Below are 19,392 nucleotides of genomic sequence, written 5' to 3'. Positions count from 1 at the left end.
CTTATTAAACCTCTCAAGTACATAACACCTCATTAAATCCTCTGCCAAGAAAATTAAATGAGCATTATCTTTCTGGGGTTTACATGTGGAAACAGTTTGGAATATGCTTAATGAGTCCTCATTATTAAGTATAAGTAGATACAACATGGAAATATAATAATCCTACAGAAGAGTAAAGAAAAAATTCTTCCTCAAAAAAAAGTAAAGTAAAAGGTAACTCGTGCTCATACAAAATTAGTATGTACACACAGGAATAGCACACCTGGCTCATTTATATCATGAGATCGTTAGTGACTATTGTGTTCTGTACTTCAGTAAGTTTTGGAGGCTTACCAAAAGTTCAGCTTGTTAAATTAATAACTAAAAATCTCCACTGACTCAAGAAGTCCCATGCCTGAAAAGAAATGACCATGAACACAAGCGAGAATCTTTACAAAAAAAAGGCTACAAGCCATTGCATCAATCAGGACTTAAATTCCTCTGCTGGCTCAAGAGCCTAAGACTCATCTCATCACCGCTTCGACACGGACGGACAGCCAAGTTTGAGAGGAGGTATTGAAATCCTGCGGGCCGGTCAAACCTTAGTGAACTGTCACAAAATAGAAGTCACAGCATAAGTGACAGCTTTGTAGGCCGATTCAAAAAACCACAGGACCAGGGAATGCATGAGATTCTTAGAGCAAATCACCTAGAAGAGCCTAGGTTATTTACCCAAGTGCCAAGCAGTCCCCTGGGGAGCGCAGCAAATGATAACGTAGGTCCCAAAGACAGGCTCCTTTTTACACCAGGATGACTTTCCCAGTTAGTGCCAACTGTACACTTGCATGCTCCCAAAATAGGGGCAGGTCACCGTTTCCATTTTACTATGGGCTGAAGTTCAGATGATTCCCAGTGCTGAACTGCTCGACCTACAACCTCGGAGTCACTTCCCAACTGTGTTCTCTCCCAGGACCATTATATCCCCCACGGAAGCCAATTATTAGTTCTAACAAGGCCTGAAAAAATAGTAAGAGGGCTCTAAAAGTTCACGTAAGAGACACAGAAAAGTGGGGGCTTCGAGGGAGACCAACGTGAAAGCATCTTGGGCTCAAATATTCTAAAAGCCAAGATATATACAAAGATCCTTCTCCCTGAGGACTCCAGGCAGAAAGAGACCCACAGACCGTCAGTCATTCCGACAGCATGGTGCTGCAGGGGTTCACTGAGCCCAGCAACCGGACTGAAGCTACAATCTGCCCAGATACGGTCCGGAAACCTAGGCAGGGGTCTGCATTGTGGCCAGGCAGGGCGCCCAGCCCCTTCTCCCGGCCCCTTCTCTCTCCTTCCCCACGACCAGGCCTCTCCTCGCTCCTATTCCCCCTTTTCTCCCTCCCTCCCCTCCCCCCCAGATACACACAAAACAAGGCCACCTCCCCCCCAAAACCCCACCAACTTTCCCGTCCCCTCCACTCTTCCTACCTCTCAGGAGCACGCAGAAACTGCAGGCCAGGAGGCTCCTCAGGACGGCCCCCATCTTCCCTTCTCGCGTTCTCTTCTCTCACCGGCGAGGGGCGGCCAGAAAAGGGGGAGGCGAGGAGCCGGGGCGGCCGCCGCAGCAGCAGGTCTGCACGCTCATGCTTCCCAGCTTGCCAGTGAGAGAAGAAAGAAAGGCGCACGTCAAGCCTCCGCGCGCGCCGCCGCCCTCTCTACCGCGCCGCCCTGGCCGGGGCTCGCGCGACGCCAGCGTCTGCTTCCATCCCGCCGCCTCCTCCCCCGGCGCCCCGCTTCCCCCGCGCAGTTCCTCATTCAGCCTCTTCCTCTCACGCAGCGGCGCAGGGATACGGGCCTCCCGCCGCCGCCTCTGGTCTTCGCCAAGGTCTTCCTGCGCGTTGCCGAACCCCCTCCCTCGGCGCCGCCTCCTGTCCAGTTATGAAAAGAAGTGGGGGGCGCACGCACAGCCTCTGCTTGGAGACCCCGAGGCGTCTGCCCCGCGAGCTGAAGAGACTTGGAAGAGAAAGGCCGCCCAGCGACGCATTCCAATGGGATTCTTTCCTGGGCCGGCGGCTTCGGTCTTCCCTGCGGAGGGCGTGAAGCGACGTCGAACAACATTGGAACCGGCGTAGTCGGGACTACTTTCTGCGGCTCGGCCGGGCCGCCGCCTGCTCCGCTCTTTGTGCGGCTACCGCTGGCCGAGCCAGGTGGAGCTTGCTATCTACGCCGTTTGCCACCTGGGCCAGGGGTTATGGGGGCCGGCGGGCTGGGAGTGGCTGAGCTGCAGGTCCACGCTCACGGAGCAACGCGGATCCCGACACGGGGTGATGAGCGCAATCTTCAGGATAGAACACGCAGGTTTTAGCAGTTTGTTATTTAAGGAAAATAAAAGCCAGTGGTACTTAAACCCAGCTTTAAACGTGGATCTAGTGAAGGATGTTCAAACAAGAATTCAAACTAAGATTTGTGTTTTCTCCTGGCTTCCAGAACTACAGACTGGCTCCAGAATTAAGTCAGGCCAGAACTAAAGGTTTCTAACCTGGCAGATAAAATTCCAAGATAAATGCGTCAGCACCTAAGAGAGCAAAGGAACAATTGTACAGGACTGTATCTGGAATTTTACAAGTTGAATTTATAATGAATGTTTGGCATATTTTGATGATTAGTTCTCAGCTTGAGGAGGAAAGAATTCCCCAGAATCTCAGACTTGTTTGCACTGCTTCTGCTGCTTCCACTGCACTAGGCATTCAAGAGTATCCACACAGACAGTGCCTGAAAATCACGTGGCTGCCGCAGACTAGGAGGGCACTCCAAGAGTTAACCATAATGGAACCATCAGTTCCATTCTGCCCAGCTGTCACACGCCCTTACCTGGGGGCACGCAGGCGAAGAAGTGGAGCTGCTCCAGCAATGTTACCAGTATCTCAGTGACATTGGATTTCACCAAGTGCTTACCCACACATTGTCATATTTGACACTTAAAACTACCCTGCGGTTACTATCCTCATTGCATAAAGGAGGAAAGTGAGAACGTGAGGAGTTCAATGACTTATCCAAGGCCACTCAACTACTGAACAGCAGGACCCAAACCCAAGTCCACTTCTGACTTCATTAGCCTGCTTCCAAGAAATGTATGCTGAACCAGAGCCATGCATGTCTGTAAGGTAGAAAGACAGAGAGAGCTAAATCACTTTCTCCTAAATTCACTTATGAAAGTCTAGCCACAGTTGATTTAAATTACCTTCTTCCAAAAACCATGTCAGTACTCTGCAGATTTTGTATTCTGGCCTCCTCAAATCACACAAATGAGAACCATATCTTTCAGCAATAGCAGGGGTTGTATTACTGGAAAGCTACTGAGGCTGTGGAGACATCATGATGTCAGTGACAAAGGCATGAGCTCTGGAGTGAGACACGGGTGAGGATCCAAACCCTACCCGTAACTAGATGCGTGACTTCGGGTGTGACATTTAAATGCACCACACCTCAGTTTTCTCCTCTGTAAAACAGGGGTAATGCCTCCATCAGGTTTGTAAGAGGTATTAAATTAAATAATATATATAAACTGTTCAACATATAACCATTTCCTTTCTTTCTCAACTCCTTTAAGGTGAATGGTGTCATAGTAACTTGGAATCTTGGGAAATAACCGAAAAGAGACAAAAATTGCATGTTCAAAATGTTCACTGCAGAATTATTTATCACCGAAGCTACACATAGATGATAGTGAAGCCAATGAAACCTACTCTTTAGGACTTCTCACTTTCCCAAGCCCCTTCCAGAGCCCAGTGAAGGATGCTAACAATCTGATCACATGGTCCTATTTGCAAAAGTAAGATTAATTTTTTATTTTTTAAAAAAATCCCTCAAAATTGTCAATTTCACAAAACCTGAATCTGTTCCTGTTTATAATAGAAAACTGAGTACAGCATAAATTTCTTTAGGCTATCATCTAAGTAAGGGAATGAGATATAATGCTGAAAAATGATATTTTGCAAGATGATGCAACAGTGTTAGAAAATGTTTATAGTTAGCTAAACTTAATAGCAGGTAAAAGTGCATGTAGATTCTAATTACAGCTATGTAAAATATACATATATGAACACATATCTCATATTGTCATATAAAAATATCTCACATACATGGATATATGAACAATATAAATCTCACATATTTGAGCAAAGACTGAAAATAAATGCACTAAAACAAGGATTAGAATGTTGAAATAATGTATTTACTTTTCTGTTCTTAAATTTCCCTTAATGTATTATATATTCTTCTACAATTTTTTAAAATTATGTAAGTACAAATCTATAGCTTAAGCTTAAGTCTTGTCTAGATACTATTCTTCTCATTACTCAACTAATTTGTTTTTGCATTTATTTAAGCCCCTATTAAATAGTCAATGCCAATCACTGTCACTATTTTGTCATGTATAATGTACACTTTTTGACCCAAATTTTTTAGGGCAAAATAAGGATGTGCATTATACATTAGTACAATAGTAGTACTAATTCTGTATCTATATAAGTATTTTTAATTATTTTATTTATGCTTATACACTAAAAGTGTAACTCTAGAAAACAATAACTATGCAAAATAATACCCTGGAATATGATAATTGGCTTTGTTTCTAAATATAAATAGACAAAAAATTGAATTAAAAATTTAAAATGAAGGATTTTTTTACTGAAAGTTTAGGCCAAAAATGTGGGTGCATGTTATACAAAACAAAATACAGTAAGTGCTAAGGATGCAAATAGGAGATCAATCAGAGTTGCTATCTTTAAGGAGCTTACAACCTAGTTTGGAAACATTAATTAATATAACAAATAATTTAAATGTTAACATTGCTATAGTGCAAGAGTGCACCATATTAATAAGGAACTCAAGTGCAGAAGCATTTAAGTCTGCCTGAAACAAAAAATTTACAGAAGGGAAAATAACCCTAGAGCTGAGGCTTGAAATATAAGTGTTTTTCAGGCTAACAAGACAAGGAATTCCAAGCAGAAGGCTGCCTTTTGCAAAGGCACTGAATTGTTAGAGAGCTCTCGGCATGTGGGATTGGAAAGTAGACCCATATAGCCAAAGCATAAGTTGCTTTTAGAGAATGTCAGGAAATGAGTCAAGGTTTGTAAGTAGCATTGGATAATAAAGAACTTCTTATTAAAGTCATGCTTAAAAGTTTAGATTTTAGCCTCTTAACAATGTGGACATTAAAGGTTTTTCTACTTGATTTGCATGTTAGATAAATTCTCTGGCAACAGTGTGTATAATAGAAAGGAGGCAAGGCAGAAAATAGGAAAACCAGTGGGAAGTTATTTTTAGTCTTTGAAAAGGATGGTCAGGACAGCAGCACTGGGGACTGAAAAGAAATAATGGATCTCAGAAATATGAAATCTGAACAGCAGGACTTAGTAACCTATTGGTTGTGAATTGACAAAGGGAGGGAGGGAGGGATCTAGAATGCATTTTCAGGTTTCTGAATTGTGTACCCCAGTGAATGGGAGTCTCATTTACTAAGAAAAGAAATTCATAAGTATTTCAAGAAGGGTTTTTTATACTGGCAACATCTATAAAACATCCATCTGGAGATGTTCACTGGACAGTTTTGATACAGAAGTTTGAAATCAGGAGAAAAGTGGTAAATACAGCTATCAATGAGGATTGTGGAGCTTATATACCACACAATCCTGGGCACATATTGTAGAATATTGAACAGTGATTGAATAGTAATTACCACACCTTTCTGGACAGTGACAGTACAATGTCTTCAGGAAGGGAAATCCTATTCTAATTCAGGTGAAGGGACCTTTGGGCTACCTCATTGGTGGGTTGAGAATAGGTAGAGATTGTCGTTAAAACCTTAAACTTACCTAATAGGAGAACAGAACTTTTAGTGTGGCTAGAGAAGTAAGCTAGGGTGGAACCAGGTGGTATTCAAATATCTAGGAACAAACAGAAGAAGAGAAGGGAAGGGAGGGGAGGGGAGGGAAGGGGAGGGGAGGGGACCAAAAAGAGGCAGGAGGAAAACTGGTGTGAAGTGGTGCCAGGAGAGAAGGTGTGGTAATGACAAATACAATGAACTAGGGAGAAGTCTTCTAAGAGAAGCACTGAAAAAAAGGCCACTGTGGCATAACTTTCCTGAAGGTCATTGCTGGGACCATATATTATACCGGTATTTTTGGAAAGCAATCTACTTTCAATGAGTAGAATAAACACATCTTTTAAACAAAAATCCCACATCTTTTTATCCACAAAAACAAAACTCTGTAAAGATATGTGTACCCAGATATTTATAATATTGTTTGTACTAGAAAATAAACACACGCACACACAAAAACCCTACAGATATGAGTCTTATATGGTTCAACCTAATCAAAGGAACCTAAACACACTTCAACAGAGAGTAGTTCCTTGTTGTGGAATACTCTACAGCTGTTAAAAATAATTATATAGATTTATATGTATTGATCTGAAAGTATAGATTTGATATATTGTTAACTGAAGAGCAAGTTAGAGAATAATATGTATATGTATGGTATGATGGAATTTTTATTTGGAAGAAAAAAGGAATGAAGGGAGAGAAAAAGGGAAATAAGAAGAGAGAAAGAGAAATCCTATGTAGTTGTACACATCTGTTTGGGATTTGGATGGGCAAAGCAAAAAGAATGAAGGCTAAACATGAAATTGTTAAAAGTGGACGAACACTCAGGAGTGTACTTACAGGAAGGAGAAGGAAACTTAAGCCTGCTTTAGACACAATTATTTGAGATACTGTGAGGACTTTTTTTTTTTTAATTCAAACGACTAGGGGTTTTTTAACTGCCAATAAAATGAAAGTAAACAATGTAGTCATTGGTAATTTTAGACAAAGCAATTTCAGCAGAGTTATAAGAACCAAAGCAAGAATGCAGTGGATGGAGAGATAAATGGAAAACAGGGAGGGAAAACAGTGGTTTTCCCAGAATTTTATTGTTGAAGGCAAGAGAGCAATTGGGTGGCTGGAAAGGAATTTGAAGGTGGAGGAATTGGCAGTTGACTTGATTAGGGTTGATTGATTATTTTAAGTTTGAAAGGAACATGATTGTATTTATAACCTGAAGTGAATGATGTAACAACGAATGAGGAAAGAAAAGTGCATCAGAGACTGTCCGGCGGATCTGGAGCTCAGCAGGATGGACTGGCCTTGGATGGGAGGAGGAGGATGACAGCTGCTTCTGGAGGAGAGGGTAAAGGGTGTGTTTAGCAAAGGCCATGGAAGTGTCAGCTCCCTTCCTCCCACCCCCACTTTCACAGGCTTCTTCCAGAGGCCCTAGGAGGGCCCGGGGCAGTGATTTAACAAGGTCATATTAGATGTGCAAGAGATTTATTGGGGGAGTGTGATAGGCTTCAAGGTAACAGTCCTCAAGCATTCTCACCTCATGGTAGTCGCACCCCTGGGAAATCCCCTCTCATACTGAATAGAGCTGGCCTATTGCTGCAAGGACAGAGCCTGACTTTAAGGTTGGACAATGAAAGACACAGTGGCTTCTGACTTCTCTTGGAGAACTTTCTGTAGGGAGAAATCATCTGCCATGTCTCAAGGACACTCAAGTAGCTCTATGGAGTGGTCCCTGTGGGGAGGACAGACGTCCTGCCAACAGCCAAGTGAATCATCTTGGAGGCAGATCCTCCAGGACCAAGTCCAGCCATCAGATGACTGTGCTGGGCCCAACATCCTGACAGCAGCATCGTGACAGATTCCAGACCAGCTAATCTGCTCCTGAATTCCTGACCCACAAAAACTGAGAGCGAATACATACTTACTTTGTTTTAAGCCACTACATTGTGGGGGTAATTGCTATACAGCAATAGGTAATGAGAAGTGGAGAGAGACCCTTGAGACTGAGACGTAGTCTGCCATTTGTGGAAGGATACAAGGAAGGAAGGGTTGGAATAGGAAAGGTCTTGGACAGCACAGTTGCAAGAACAGATTTACCAGGTGGATGGGGCATTCCCCAGCCAGAGTTACCCACTGAAGAATTCTGTGTCTTGCCAGAATGCTCCTGCTTCAGTGCCCCTGCTGCGCCCTCAGGCTGACTAGGAGTAACCCTTGGAAAGTACAGCCTCCGTGTAGAGGGCGGCAGGTACAGGGGCAATCAGCACTGTCAGTCAGTTATGCTCCCTGTACCAGGAGATCCGAGTGACGCATTTTTATAGCTACACAGCAGGTGTGGCAGTCTCCCAGCAATGAGCACAGCTGGTGTCTGAGACCTTGGCTTCTAAATACATTTTCCTTTGAAAGAAACTAGGGCTCCTTAGAGAAATGGCCGGTACCACATCTGGAGTAGGGAAAAAGCCTGTCTGGAACAACTTGAGACAGAGAACAAGGAAGGACTCAAGAAATGATGGGAATATGTCAAAAAGACATAGAAGCCAGCTTAGAGGGACTTCCACTGGCCAAATCAGGAACAATGTGAGCATCAAAATTAAAAATGAGAGCAAAATACAATAACCCATTGAATAAAATAGAAAGTTATGAGTACAAACAAACATAAATAAGTAAATGAATACATCAAAAGTTTGATGAGGAATGGGTTATTAACATGATCTTGGGAGGAAAAAGAGCATGTTCCCAGAGGCTATGCATGGTAGATACCACCCCAATCAAGGAATCAAAAGGAATATCATTAGTAATGAGACAAACCGAAACCATGAGCCACCTGACCAAATATAATGAGAAGAAAGCAGCATGACTTCTATTATAGCCTTGTTACCAAAGTTGTATAGCCTTAACCCAATCACAAGGAGATGCCAGTAAACCCCAGATTAAGAGACAATTCAAAAAATAACCTGTTTTCTTCAAAAGTGTCAAAGTTATGAAAGTCAAGGTATTGTTCTAGGCTTCGGGAGACTGGGGAGACAGAACAGCTCAATGCAGTGTGTGATTCTAACCAGACTCATTGCTATAAAACATTTGATTGAGACAATTGGCAGAACTGGAGTGAAGTCTGAAGATTAGATGGCAGTCATGTATCAGTGTTAATTCTCTGATTTTCATTGTGATTAGACAGAAGAGAGCCCTTGTTTTGTAGAAAATAACACTAACAATCATCTGGGAGTGGCAAAACGTCAGGTCCGTATTTACTCTCAAATGGCTAAGAACAAAAAGTTCTTGGTACTTACTGTATTTAACTTTTGAGAAATTTTTTGAATGTTTCAAAATAAAGAAATAAAAGTACTTACGCTACTTAAACATAAATGTGTTATAAATATAAGGTTTTATTAATTGAATCCAAAAAACCTTTTAACATTTTTTAACTTGAAGAGTAACTACCCTCTTTCTTTTCTCCCCATCCAAGATTACTGCAGTTCATTCACAAGACTAAGTGGAATCTCAGCATTTAAATACCTAATCGCTTTATTTCATCTTTGGCACAAATGAACTGGATTTCCCCACATGTATGAGTCACCTGATAACAAATTTCCCAGCTTAAGTAGGTTTAAAATTGTAATATTAGTAAAGCAGCATTATGAATTGTGTCTCAGACTCAGGATTTATAGTAACAATGTGTTTCAGCATTTATGTTTCTTCTCAACATATACATTTTTCTTTCACGCTGTAAAGTTTTTCTGATGTTGAAAAGTTAGTTTGCAGCTACGCCATAATAACAACCCTCTCCCACTTCTCACTCCTAGAAAATCAGACAGCTTGATGTGATTTTTAGCTTTAATCTGAGTTGTAAAACACTGCATTCTTTGTTTCCGCACAAAATAAAATGAAAGAAATATGCAATTGCTATTTTGGAGGCATATGTCCAGATACATAAAACATGGTCCTACTAATCTCCTCCTCCTGGAGCCCCTTGGCATTGCTGAGAGGACAGAGAGAAATACTGCCTCTGGGGAGGAGAAATTCCTTTTCCTTCACCATTGGCAGAATCTATTCAGTTTGGAGGCACGTGAACCAAATTTTTGCCTCGAGATAAAAGAAAACAAAATCAGTCCTACCAAAATTTACTTTGAAAAGATTTAGGCAGATTCCCTAGACCAGTGTTTCTCAACAGGGGAATAAGTGAGGGGAGGGCAGATTTCGTCCCCTCTCCCAGACTTTTGGCAATGTCTAGAGACATCTTAGGTTGTTAAACTAGGGGTAGGAGATGCTACTGGCATCTCATGGGTAGAGGCCAGGAATGTTGCTAAACATTCTACAATCCCATGACTGTCCCCACAACAAAGAATTGTTAGTAGCAGGATTAAGAAACTCTGCCCAAGATGAAAACAGAGAAGAGAGAAATAAGGAGGAAAAATATATGCACAAAGAAGCACAAACACAAAACACAAAATTTAAAAAATAATAATAAACTATGGCTTTGACACAGGTTATAAAGAGGCAAATTTTTAGGGATTAAATGCCTATTTTGTGGCCTTTTAGAATTTCACTGAGAGGAAATTAAGGCCATTTTAAGTTTTTCCAAGGCCTACTGAGGATGCAAAGATGGATGAATCCATTCTTCCCTAGAGAAACTAAGAGTTTTTCGTGGTGGAGATCCCTTTAAATAAAGAATTATGATACAAAGGGCAAGGGCTAAAAGAGTAGGTAAAAGATTTATTATGGATCTTCTCTAAGCCAAGCACCTCCTGCTTATGCTGAGCAATTCTCATATCAGCTCTCTCCAGTGAGTATTATTACCATTTTGCAAAAAAAGAAACTGTGAGATTAATAATAAGCAGTAACAAGTATGTGTCAGGTACTGTTTGGAGTGCTTTCATACCTCGTATACCAAGTCACTTTATCCTTGTGACGATCCTGTGAGGTGAGTACTGACATCACCCAATCTTACATATGTGGGCACCGGGCACTAAGAGTTCAGTCCGAAGTCTCGCAGCCCGGCTGTCTGGCTCCAGCATCTATGTTCTTCACAACCCACTCCACTGCCCCTCTGATGCCTTGCCTAAAGGAGGAAATGACTTAAAAAAAAAAAAAGAAAGAAATCTTGCCATTTCTGACAGCATGGATGGACCTGGAGGGTATTATGCTAAATGAACTAAGTCATACAGAGAAAGACAAATACCATATGATTTCACTTATATGTGGAATCTAAAGAACAAAATAGCTGAATAAAAAAAATAGAAACATACTTATAGATAAAGAGAACAGACTCGTTGCTGTGGTAGGGGGGTTGGTGAGAAGCTGGGTGAAAAGGGTGAAAAGATGAAGAGGTACTAATTGGTGGTTACAAAAGAGTCCAACATAGGGAGCATGGTCGATAATATTGTAATAACTACGCAGGGTTCCAGGGGGTACTAGAAATATTAGGGGGATTACTGTGTAATGTATATGATTATCTAACCACTATGCTGTACATCTGAAACTAATATGAAACAGTATTGAAAGGAAACTGTGACTGGAAAGTAAACTAACGCCCTCCTCCCAGTGCCCTTTGCCACTGCTGAGAGGACAGAGAGAAATACTGCCTCAGGGAGGGAGAAATTCTTTTTCCTTCACCGTCGGCAGAATCTGTTCAGTTTAGAGGCACATGAATCAAAATTTTCTCTCAGAGATAACAGAAAAAAAAAACAGTCCCACCAAAATTTACTTCTTCTGAAAAGATTTAGGCAGATCTCCTAGATCAGTGTTTCTCAATGGTGGAATAAGGGGCAGGGGCAGATTATTCATTAAAAAATAAATAAATGAATGGCTGATCGGAGTGTAAAAGCCAAAGTGTGCCTGAAAACCCAATGCTCTCATCTGCTCACAGCTTTACATACTCTCTCTGCACCAGGAATGTTTCCAAGGTGCTATGGGCTTGCTGACGCCTGGCTTTGGGGAAGACAACACAGAATTTACTTCGAAGGAAGCACTTGAACCGATATTGAAAGTCTGAGGAGGAAAGGACAGGGCAGGCAAGGAGAGAGCAGGACAGATTCCTTTACGGCCGGCAGTGTGTTTGGCTGGAATGCAGTCTGTGGAGGGAAGACTAAAGAGAATCTGGAGAGGTAAGTAGGGACCAGATCAAGAAGTGTGAGCTTTGTCCCACTGGCAAAAGAGAATTGTTAAAAGACCATAAGCAGGGTATGATCTGACTTGATATCAATCTTTAGGATGGTATTTGGAAATCTAGAGTGAATCTCTTCCATGCCTTTCTGTCCCCAGCCCCCTTTTTTTTTTCATTTCAGTCCCACTTTAACTGATGTAAATGAATGTTTATGCTGTGGGGGAAGAAGAAGACAACTCTGGACTGCCTCTCCCCTAGCAATTCTCCCAGCAACTCTCAACCGCACTCCAGCCAGCTGACACACTGGAGCTGTTAATGATGACAGTGCTGGTGAAAAGCAGGAAGCAAAGTGATGCAACTCCTACCAAAATTACACTCTCTAGATTGATGTGGTTGCATACATTTTGAGTATGACAGTGGTCCTATTAGTAATACTCATATAACGCTTTATAGCTTACCAAGCTTTTTCACATGCACCTTGTTGTTTGATCATCAAAACACACCAAGGAGGTAGGTATTATCCCATTTCACAGATGTGGAAGCTGGAGTTTACAGAGAATGTGTAAGTGGAAACAATGAATACAGAACTCCACACTTCAAGTCTTAGCCTCCCTCCTTGGCTTCTTGCCTTTCCTACCTCTCTCTTGAACAATGTTTCTTTGTACGTGTTTTAATTTTCCCACTTGTGTGGGACAGCAAAAGCCAGGAGACTTGAGTCGGCTTTCCCTTCACTGGTGAAGGGTTAGCACCTATACTTGCAAATATAGCCCCAGGAGACTTTCCCAAATACAGTATTCCCCCCTCGTCTGTGACTTCAGTTACCTGTGGTCAACTACAGTCTGAAAACATTAAATGAAAAATTCCTGAAATAAACAAGTCATGAGTTTTAAGTTTCATGCATTTCTGAGTCATGTGATGAAATTTCACACTGTTCTGCTCTTTCCCACCTGGGACGTGACTCATCCCTTTGTCCAGCGAATCGACACTGTATATACTCCCTGCTCATTAGTCACTTAGTAGTGGTCTTGATTATCAGATCAACTGTCATAGTATCTCAGTGTTTGTGTTCAAGTAGCCCTTATTTTACTTAATAATGTGTCATTCACCTCACTTCGCCTCATAACTTAGGCATCGTATCATCTCCCATCATCACAAGAAAGATAAAGATGGAATAAGATATTTTGAGAGAGACAGACTATATTCACATAACTTTTATTATAATGTATTGTTATAATTGTTATGTTTTATTACTAGTCATTGTTGTTAATTCTTATGGTGCCTGATTTATAAACTGAACTTTACTAGAGGTATGTATGTCTAGGAAAAAACAATATTTTTAGGGTTTGGTACCACCTGTGATCTCAGGCATTCACTGGGGGTCTTGGAACATATCCCCTGTGGATGAGGAAGGACCACTGTATATCCTGTTGCTTTTAGTAAGAGTCTTATATACTGATGGATGTGTATACTTCTTTTTTTAAGATTGTTTTTATTTTTATTTTTAGAGAGAGGAGAAGAGAGGGAGAAAGAGAGGGAGAGAAACATCAATGTATGGTTGTCTCTCAAGGGTCCCCTATTGGGAACCTGGCCCACAGCCAAGGCATGTGCCCCTCCTGGGGTTCTAACCAGCAACCCTTTGGTTCTCAGGCTGGCAGTCAATCCACTGGGCCACACCAGCCAGAGCATGTGTACTTCTTTTCATGGCACACATGACCAGTCTTAGTATGACTAGACTGAGGGATGGGGACTTTTGATGCTTAAAAACGGATAGTTTGGGGGAGAAAGTGAGACAGGTGATCACCCTCTATCTCCCTCTCCAGCTGCCTAACCTGCCACCCCTCTACACTGACCTTTGAGTACCTCTGTGTCCCAGCGCTTACATCCAATTTCAGCTCCCTGTTTTGGATTAAACCATTCCTTTTGTCGAGAGTAAACACCTCCACCTTTTTCTCATAGCTACTTTCAGGATGGTGTTCTGAAGCGCAGGTTCTGATTTCTCCAGGGGACTTTCCCTGCCTTAAATGTTCCTCCTTTGTGCTTCTACATCCCCCAAGAAAAACTTTCATCATAGCATTTAACTTCACTGTATCTAAATCATTTGTTTCCTTGGCTGTCTCTTCCAGAATATGTTAAACTGTTTTGTAAACCATCTTTCTATCCTAGTCCCTAGGAGAATTCCTGACATATAGTATTTAGGCAATAAAGTTCTGTGAGCTAGAATTCTATGAGAATTTTTTTCAATTCCCTCCCATAGAGTTCTTGCCTGAGAGGAGGTGCCCTCAGGGCAGCAGGGTAGAAGGCTCAAGAAGTGGGCAGAGGTGAGGTCATAGAAGCCTCCCTTCTAAGAGGTTCAGACTTTCACAGATTAGCAATTAATGGAACCTTTTCTGTGACTTCAAGAAGAGCCTGGGCTGGAAAAACAGAAGCGTAGGTAACCAGCCCAGCCAGAACAGAAACAAAGATGATATACGAAAGACCTCCTAGTGTCTGCCTAGAGTTCTAGACACCCTCCTCGGGGCCAGAAGTGCCTCAGAGCAGGAGTCTACCTGAGCCCACAGGTGTACTGGGCTGGAGTGAGCAATGAAGAACAAAGTAGGAAACATTTTCTGACAGGAAAAACTCAAAACAGTTTAACTGCAGAGACACGCATTCAGGTAGGTACTATATAAACAATTCCCTGGCATGGTGCATCTCAGACTTGAACGTGCATCGGAATTACCTGCAGGGCCTGATTCAGTAGGTGTGTGAGGTGTGGCCCGAAAGCTTATTTATGTAACAAGTTCCCAACAGGTGCTTCTGGTCTTGGGGACAACACTGTGAGGACCACCACCCTAACACCCACTCCACATTTTCTCCCCAACAGATGAGCTTGCCAGTCCTTTACCGAGACAAGCACGTTCCCCCATGATCCAAAATTTACCTCTCTCCTTGCTGACAACATCCCCCACTCCTTCACTGATGCATTCCCCTCTTGGCATTCTCAGACCTGTGCTACAGGGGGTGGGGAAGGGGAGGAGAACAAAAACACCTTTCCTTTTTTATTTTTTTTTACCCAGGTTATATCATTAACATTTTATTTATTTATTTTTATTGTCTTTTCCCATCACCATTTAGTCCCCTTATCCCCCCACCAAACACCTTTCCTCATTAGAGCTATTCCTTAACCATCACTCCATATGTCTCTTTCACTTGAAAACTTTAAAAATTTTTCATAGTGACGACCTTCATTTCCTCACCATTGGTTCTATTTGCCATCCTGTAACCTACCCTCGTCTACCACTTTCTGTCTGTAAAGATTATTTGTAGCTATGTGATGACCAGATCCAGTCATTGTTTGTCAAACTTACTATGTGATACAGATTCGATATGGTTGACCACCTATTCTCAATATTTATAAGAGAAAGCTCTATGTTTAGAACATTTCCATATGTCCCCATTCCTTCACTAACTCATTTTTGCTTCTCCTTACTAAGGCCACTTTTCCTTTATAATATTCTTGAATAGTACTTACCCAGCAGAGATTAATACGTTTTTCTAATAAAACCCCATTTTGGTTCAGGCATCCGGGTTAGGTAGGCCTCTCCCTATTTCCAGGTGAATCATGATTTATTTAATCAAACATATTACAACAATGCCTCCTTATGCACTGGGGGCAGGGGGACATACATTCTGAGACCCCCCCATGGATGCCTGATAAAGTTTAATTTATAAAATAGGCACAGTAAGAGATTAACAAAAACTAATAATAATGAAATAGGACAATTATAATAATATGCTGTGACCAAAGTGTGAATATGGTCTTTCTCACGTGCAAAGTATCTTATCGTACTTGACTCACTCTTCTTGTGATGACGTCAGATGATAAAGTGCCTCATTAATATGAGAAGTTTCACTTAAAGGAGGCACTTCACGAATTGTCTTTGGCATATCTTAATCGCCAGCTTTACTACTCTGGAGCCATGGGGCCATTAGTAAGTGAAATAAGGATTGTTTGAACATCAGCACTGTGATACTGCAACAGGCAATCTGAGAACCGAGAAGGCCACTAAGCGACTTAACTACGGATGGGGAGCGTACACAGCATAGATAATACATTTGGACAAAGGGGAGATTCATATCCAATGCAGAACAGAGGGATGGGGCAAGATTTCTTCATGCCACTCAGAATGGCACCCACTTTAAAACCTATGAATTATTTATTTTTGGAATTTTCCATTTAATATTTTCAGACCAAGGTTGATCACGTAACTGAAACTGCTGACAAGGTGTGATGTTGTAATCCTTTTTTGTTTAAAGACACGTCTACAGTTCTGTCTGGCCAATGAGACAAAAGGAGAGGTTTGGTGGGGGGAGGGTTCTGGTAATTATTTTCCTCCTTTAGAAAAAAGGAAGCACAAGGAGAGTCCTTTCCCGGCTTTGAATCCAGTTTACATGAGAATGCGATGCATGGAGCTATGGCAATCATTTTGTTACAATAAAGGGCTACATCTGAGACCAGAAGCCAACCCACTGAAGATGTCAAAGCATCGGGGAAAAAAAAGAAAGTTGGAAAACACCTAGGCTATCAACAACTTTGTTTTGCAGCGGAATTAACCAACTTCAGAATTCTCCGTCTTCACACTTGTTGCTCTGTGAAATAATAATCCCCAATGTAGTCCAAGCTAGTGCTTCTAAAACTTTAATGGGTATATGAGTCACCTGAGGGTCTTGCTCAAGTGTGTGTTCTGGGATGGAGTCTCAATTCTCCATTTCTGTCAAACTCCCAAGCAATGCCTGTGTTGTTGATCCAAGGACCACACTTTGAGTACCAAGGACCTCCACTGTTTTAGCCAGGCATTCTGTTCCTTGCAGTCTAATGCATCCTGACTAAAAACGCACTTCTAGCAGTTGCATATTACTATGAGTGTCTGCTTACAAATGCAGTTGAGGTGCCTCTCACAAATTAATTTTTTTTTAAAGTTTAAAGTTCAATGTTCAGGATAAAACTATTTTGAGGGCCCCCATGCCCAGGATACTTTGTACCCCTTGTATATATCAGACAGAGATAGGTGATTGTTGCTGTCGTTGCATTGGGGCAGCCATGAAGGAGCTTAGGGGATTAATTTCTTTTCTTTTTGTTTAGGTTGGCTCCTAAAACACGTTTCTCTGCTTGTTTTCATATAGAAACCTAATTTCTCCTTGATTTTCCCCACAGTGGAGTTAAAAATAGCATGGATCTATTTATTTGGTGCCAATTTCCCTTAGGATGTCTGCAGATGTTAACAGATACTTCAAAGTTGATAAAGAAACCTCAGATTTTCACACTGGAGTGGGTGGAGAATGGAGGGCCCTTGCTCCCTATTAACTAACTCAGTTGGGTATCATCATTGTTGTTTCACTGCTAAGAAAAGTTTTCCTAATGAGAATATATTTTTATTTTGATGCAGTTTTATATCTACAGTAAACTCATAGGCATTAATTCATTCATTACCAAAGCATATACTTCTCAGACTTCAGACACACAGGCCATTTAGCAGGATATATCTGACATAGGAATGAACTGCACTGGCATGAAAAAGAAAAATTACACCTATTTGCAACTGCAGATGTCAAGTCATCAGAGCACATGTTATTACCATTCTTGATTATAGACATTAAAGCAGGAAATTCAATTATTGATTCATTAAAAATACTGAGAGCCTCTTGCACACAGCACTTATATAATGGGGTAAATACTAAACAATAGAGCTCAAAATCAGTTATGTTTAAGAGAAGTGTTACATCATCGAAGACATTATAGACATGTGCATAGGAAAACTAGTTAATAGTGGAAAATACTCACACAAAGGGTTTTTGAGAAGCACAGTGCCAACTGAGTGGTGGAGAGAGTAAGTGCTAGGTATTCACAGGCAGCAGCTCCCTCAGCAGTCTGATTTCCTGGAGCAACGAAGATTCCCTCATGGGAAGTTTGGAGAGGGAGAGAAATGGAAGGGTTCAGATGATCACAATATATAAAGGGGGAAGTGGAGGGAAGAATGACATTCTATTCAAGGAAGACCCAAGAGCAAAAGCATGTCCAGGGACCAGTGAATTGGCCAATGTGACTGGAGCAGAGATTGCAGATGCTAAAAAAATACAGAAGTTTTATTTGAGCAGCATTGCAAAATATCTCAGATTTCATCAAAAAGTCCTCTGGGAGAAATCAAAATCAGAAGGTTTGATGGACGAACATCTCATGAAGTTGAAAATGTACATGTCATATGCTCTGGTCAGCATCTTCCAAGAAACAGAATGTGCTCCCACCCTGTGCCACTGAGGACCATTTAATGACAGGACTATTTACAGAAACACGGGTAGGGTTCATGGAAACTTAGAAAAGCAACAAGGGTAGGGATAGCTGGGGAGCTTGGGGAACTTTATTACTATCCCTAAAAGAACAAAAAAGGAGTGGTCACTAGGTCCACAGAACCCAAGAAGCAGCAGCCTCAATGAGAGACAGGAGTGCAGCCAACGCTGGAGACCCAGCAGGAAGAGAGCCAAGAGCATACATGCCCTGATCTCACTCTCCTCCACTCCCCCACCCCTTTCCTCTCACTGGTTTCATCCAACAGAAGCCAGAGGGAAAGGAAATTCATTGATGCAGTCCATAGGCATAAAGGTTAGCTCCCCCGCCCTTCCCCCAGCAGAGTGAGAGAGACTGGATCTGAGGGGCCAATGGAAAACATCTCACAGATCACATGACTCACATGTCTACTCCCAGGTTTACACCCTACAGAAATTTTTCCATGTGTGTGCAAAAGCACAAGCACAGATACAGTCTTGCAGTATAAATTGGGGGAGGGGGACCTGAATGATCATTAATAAGGGGTTAAATAAATGGAAGTATATTAATTTTTTAGAAGATAGAATAGCCATTAAACTATATTAAACTGGATATATATTGATATAAACGTGTGTGTTGCAGAGAGATACATGCAATATAATAGATAACCATATAAAAATACTTAAAACAAACAGGAAAAGCAATTGTTGCTTACACATACCTATATGCAGTACAAGTACAGAAACATGAGTAGAGTGCACGAGGTCAGAAAGATGAAAACTATGACAGCAGTTTCCTCCGGTAAAAGAGGAAAACGGAATGATATTGGGGAAAATGGGAAAAGGAGCCTTCAACTGTGTTCTCTATTTTCGAAAGATCCGAGGCCAACGTGGCAAGGCTAGTGTAGTGATAAATGCTATGAAGGTGGGGGGAAGGCGGAGGAGGGAGACAGAGAGTGATGGTGGAGAATATTTAACATTTAGATGGAGCATTTGCAAAAGGTCCTTTTGGCGATGTAGCATTACAGCAGGGACCCAAATGGAAGAAAGGTCAAGCATTCAGGTATCTGGGGCTCTAGTGCTCCAGGCTGAGGGCACCACTGGTGCAAAAGCTGAGGGCAGCAGGTTTGGCCTGAGAGTT

At 41.7% G+C, this 19,392-nt stretch overlaps 1 protein-coding gene across 1 annotated transcript in view; it reads right to left on the bottom strand.

Moving 5' to 3' along the window:
- LRP6 (LDL receptor related protein 6) overlaps positions 1 to 1,799 on the bottom strand; it is a 139,527-nt gene extending 137,728 nt beyond the window's left edge. Inside the window, exon 1 of the mRNA XM_045829020.1 lies at positions 1,459 to 1,799. Coding sequence (XP_045684976.1) covers positions 1,459 to 1,513 — 55 coding nt within the window. The 5' untranslated portion in view covers positions 1,514 to 1,799. The remainder of the gene's footprint in view (positions 1 to 1,458) is intronic.
- Positions 1,800 to 19,392: the final 17,593 nt, after the last annotated feature.

This window comes from Phyllostomus hastatus, unplaced genomic scaffold (assembly GCF_019186645.2).
Source record: "Phyllostomus hastatus isolate PE091 unplaced genomic scaffold, TTU_PhHast_1.1 phas_scaffold_93, whole genome shotgun sequence".
NCBI lineage: Eukaryota > Metazoa > Chordata > Mammalia > Chiroptera > Phyllostomidae > Phyllostomus > Phyllostomus hastatus.
Note: the sequence above shows the minus strand (reverse complement) of the source record. Positions and strands in the feature narration are given on the sequence as shown.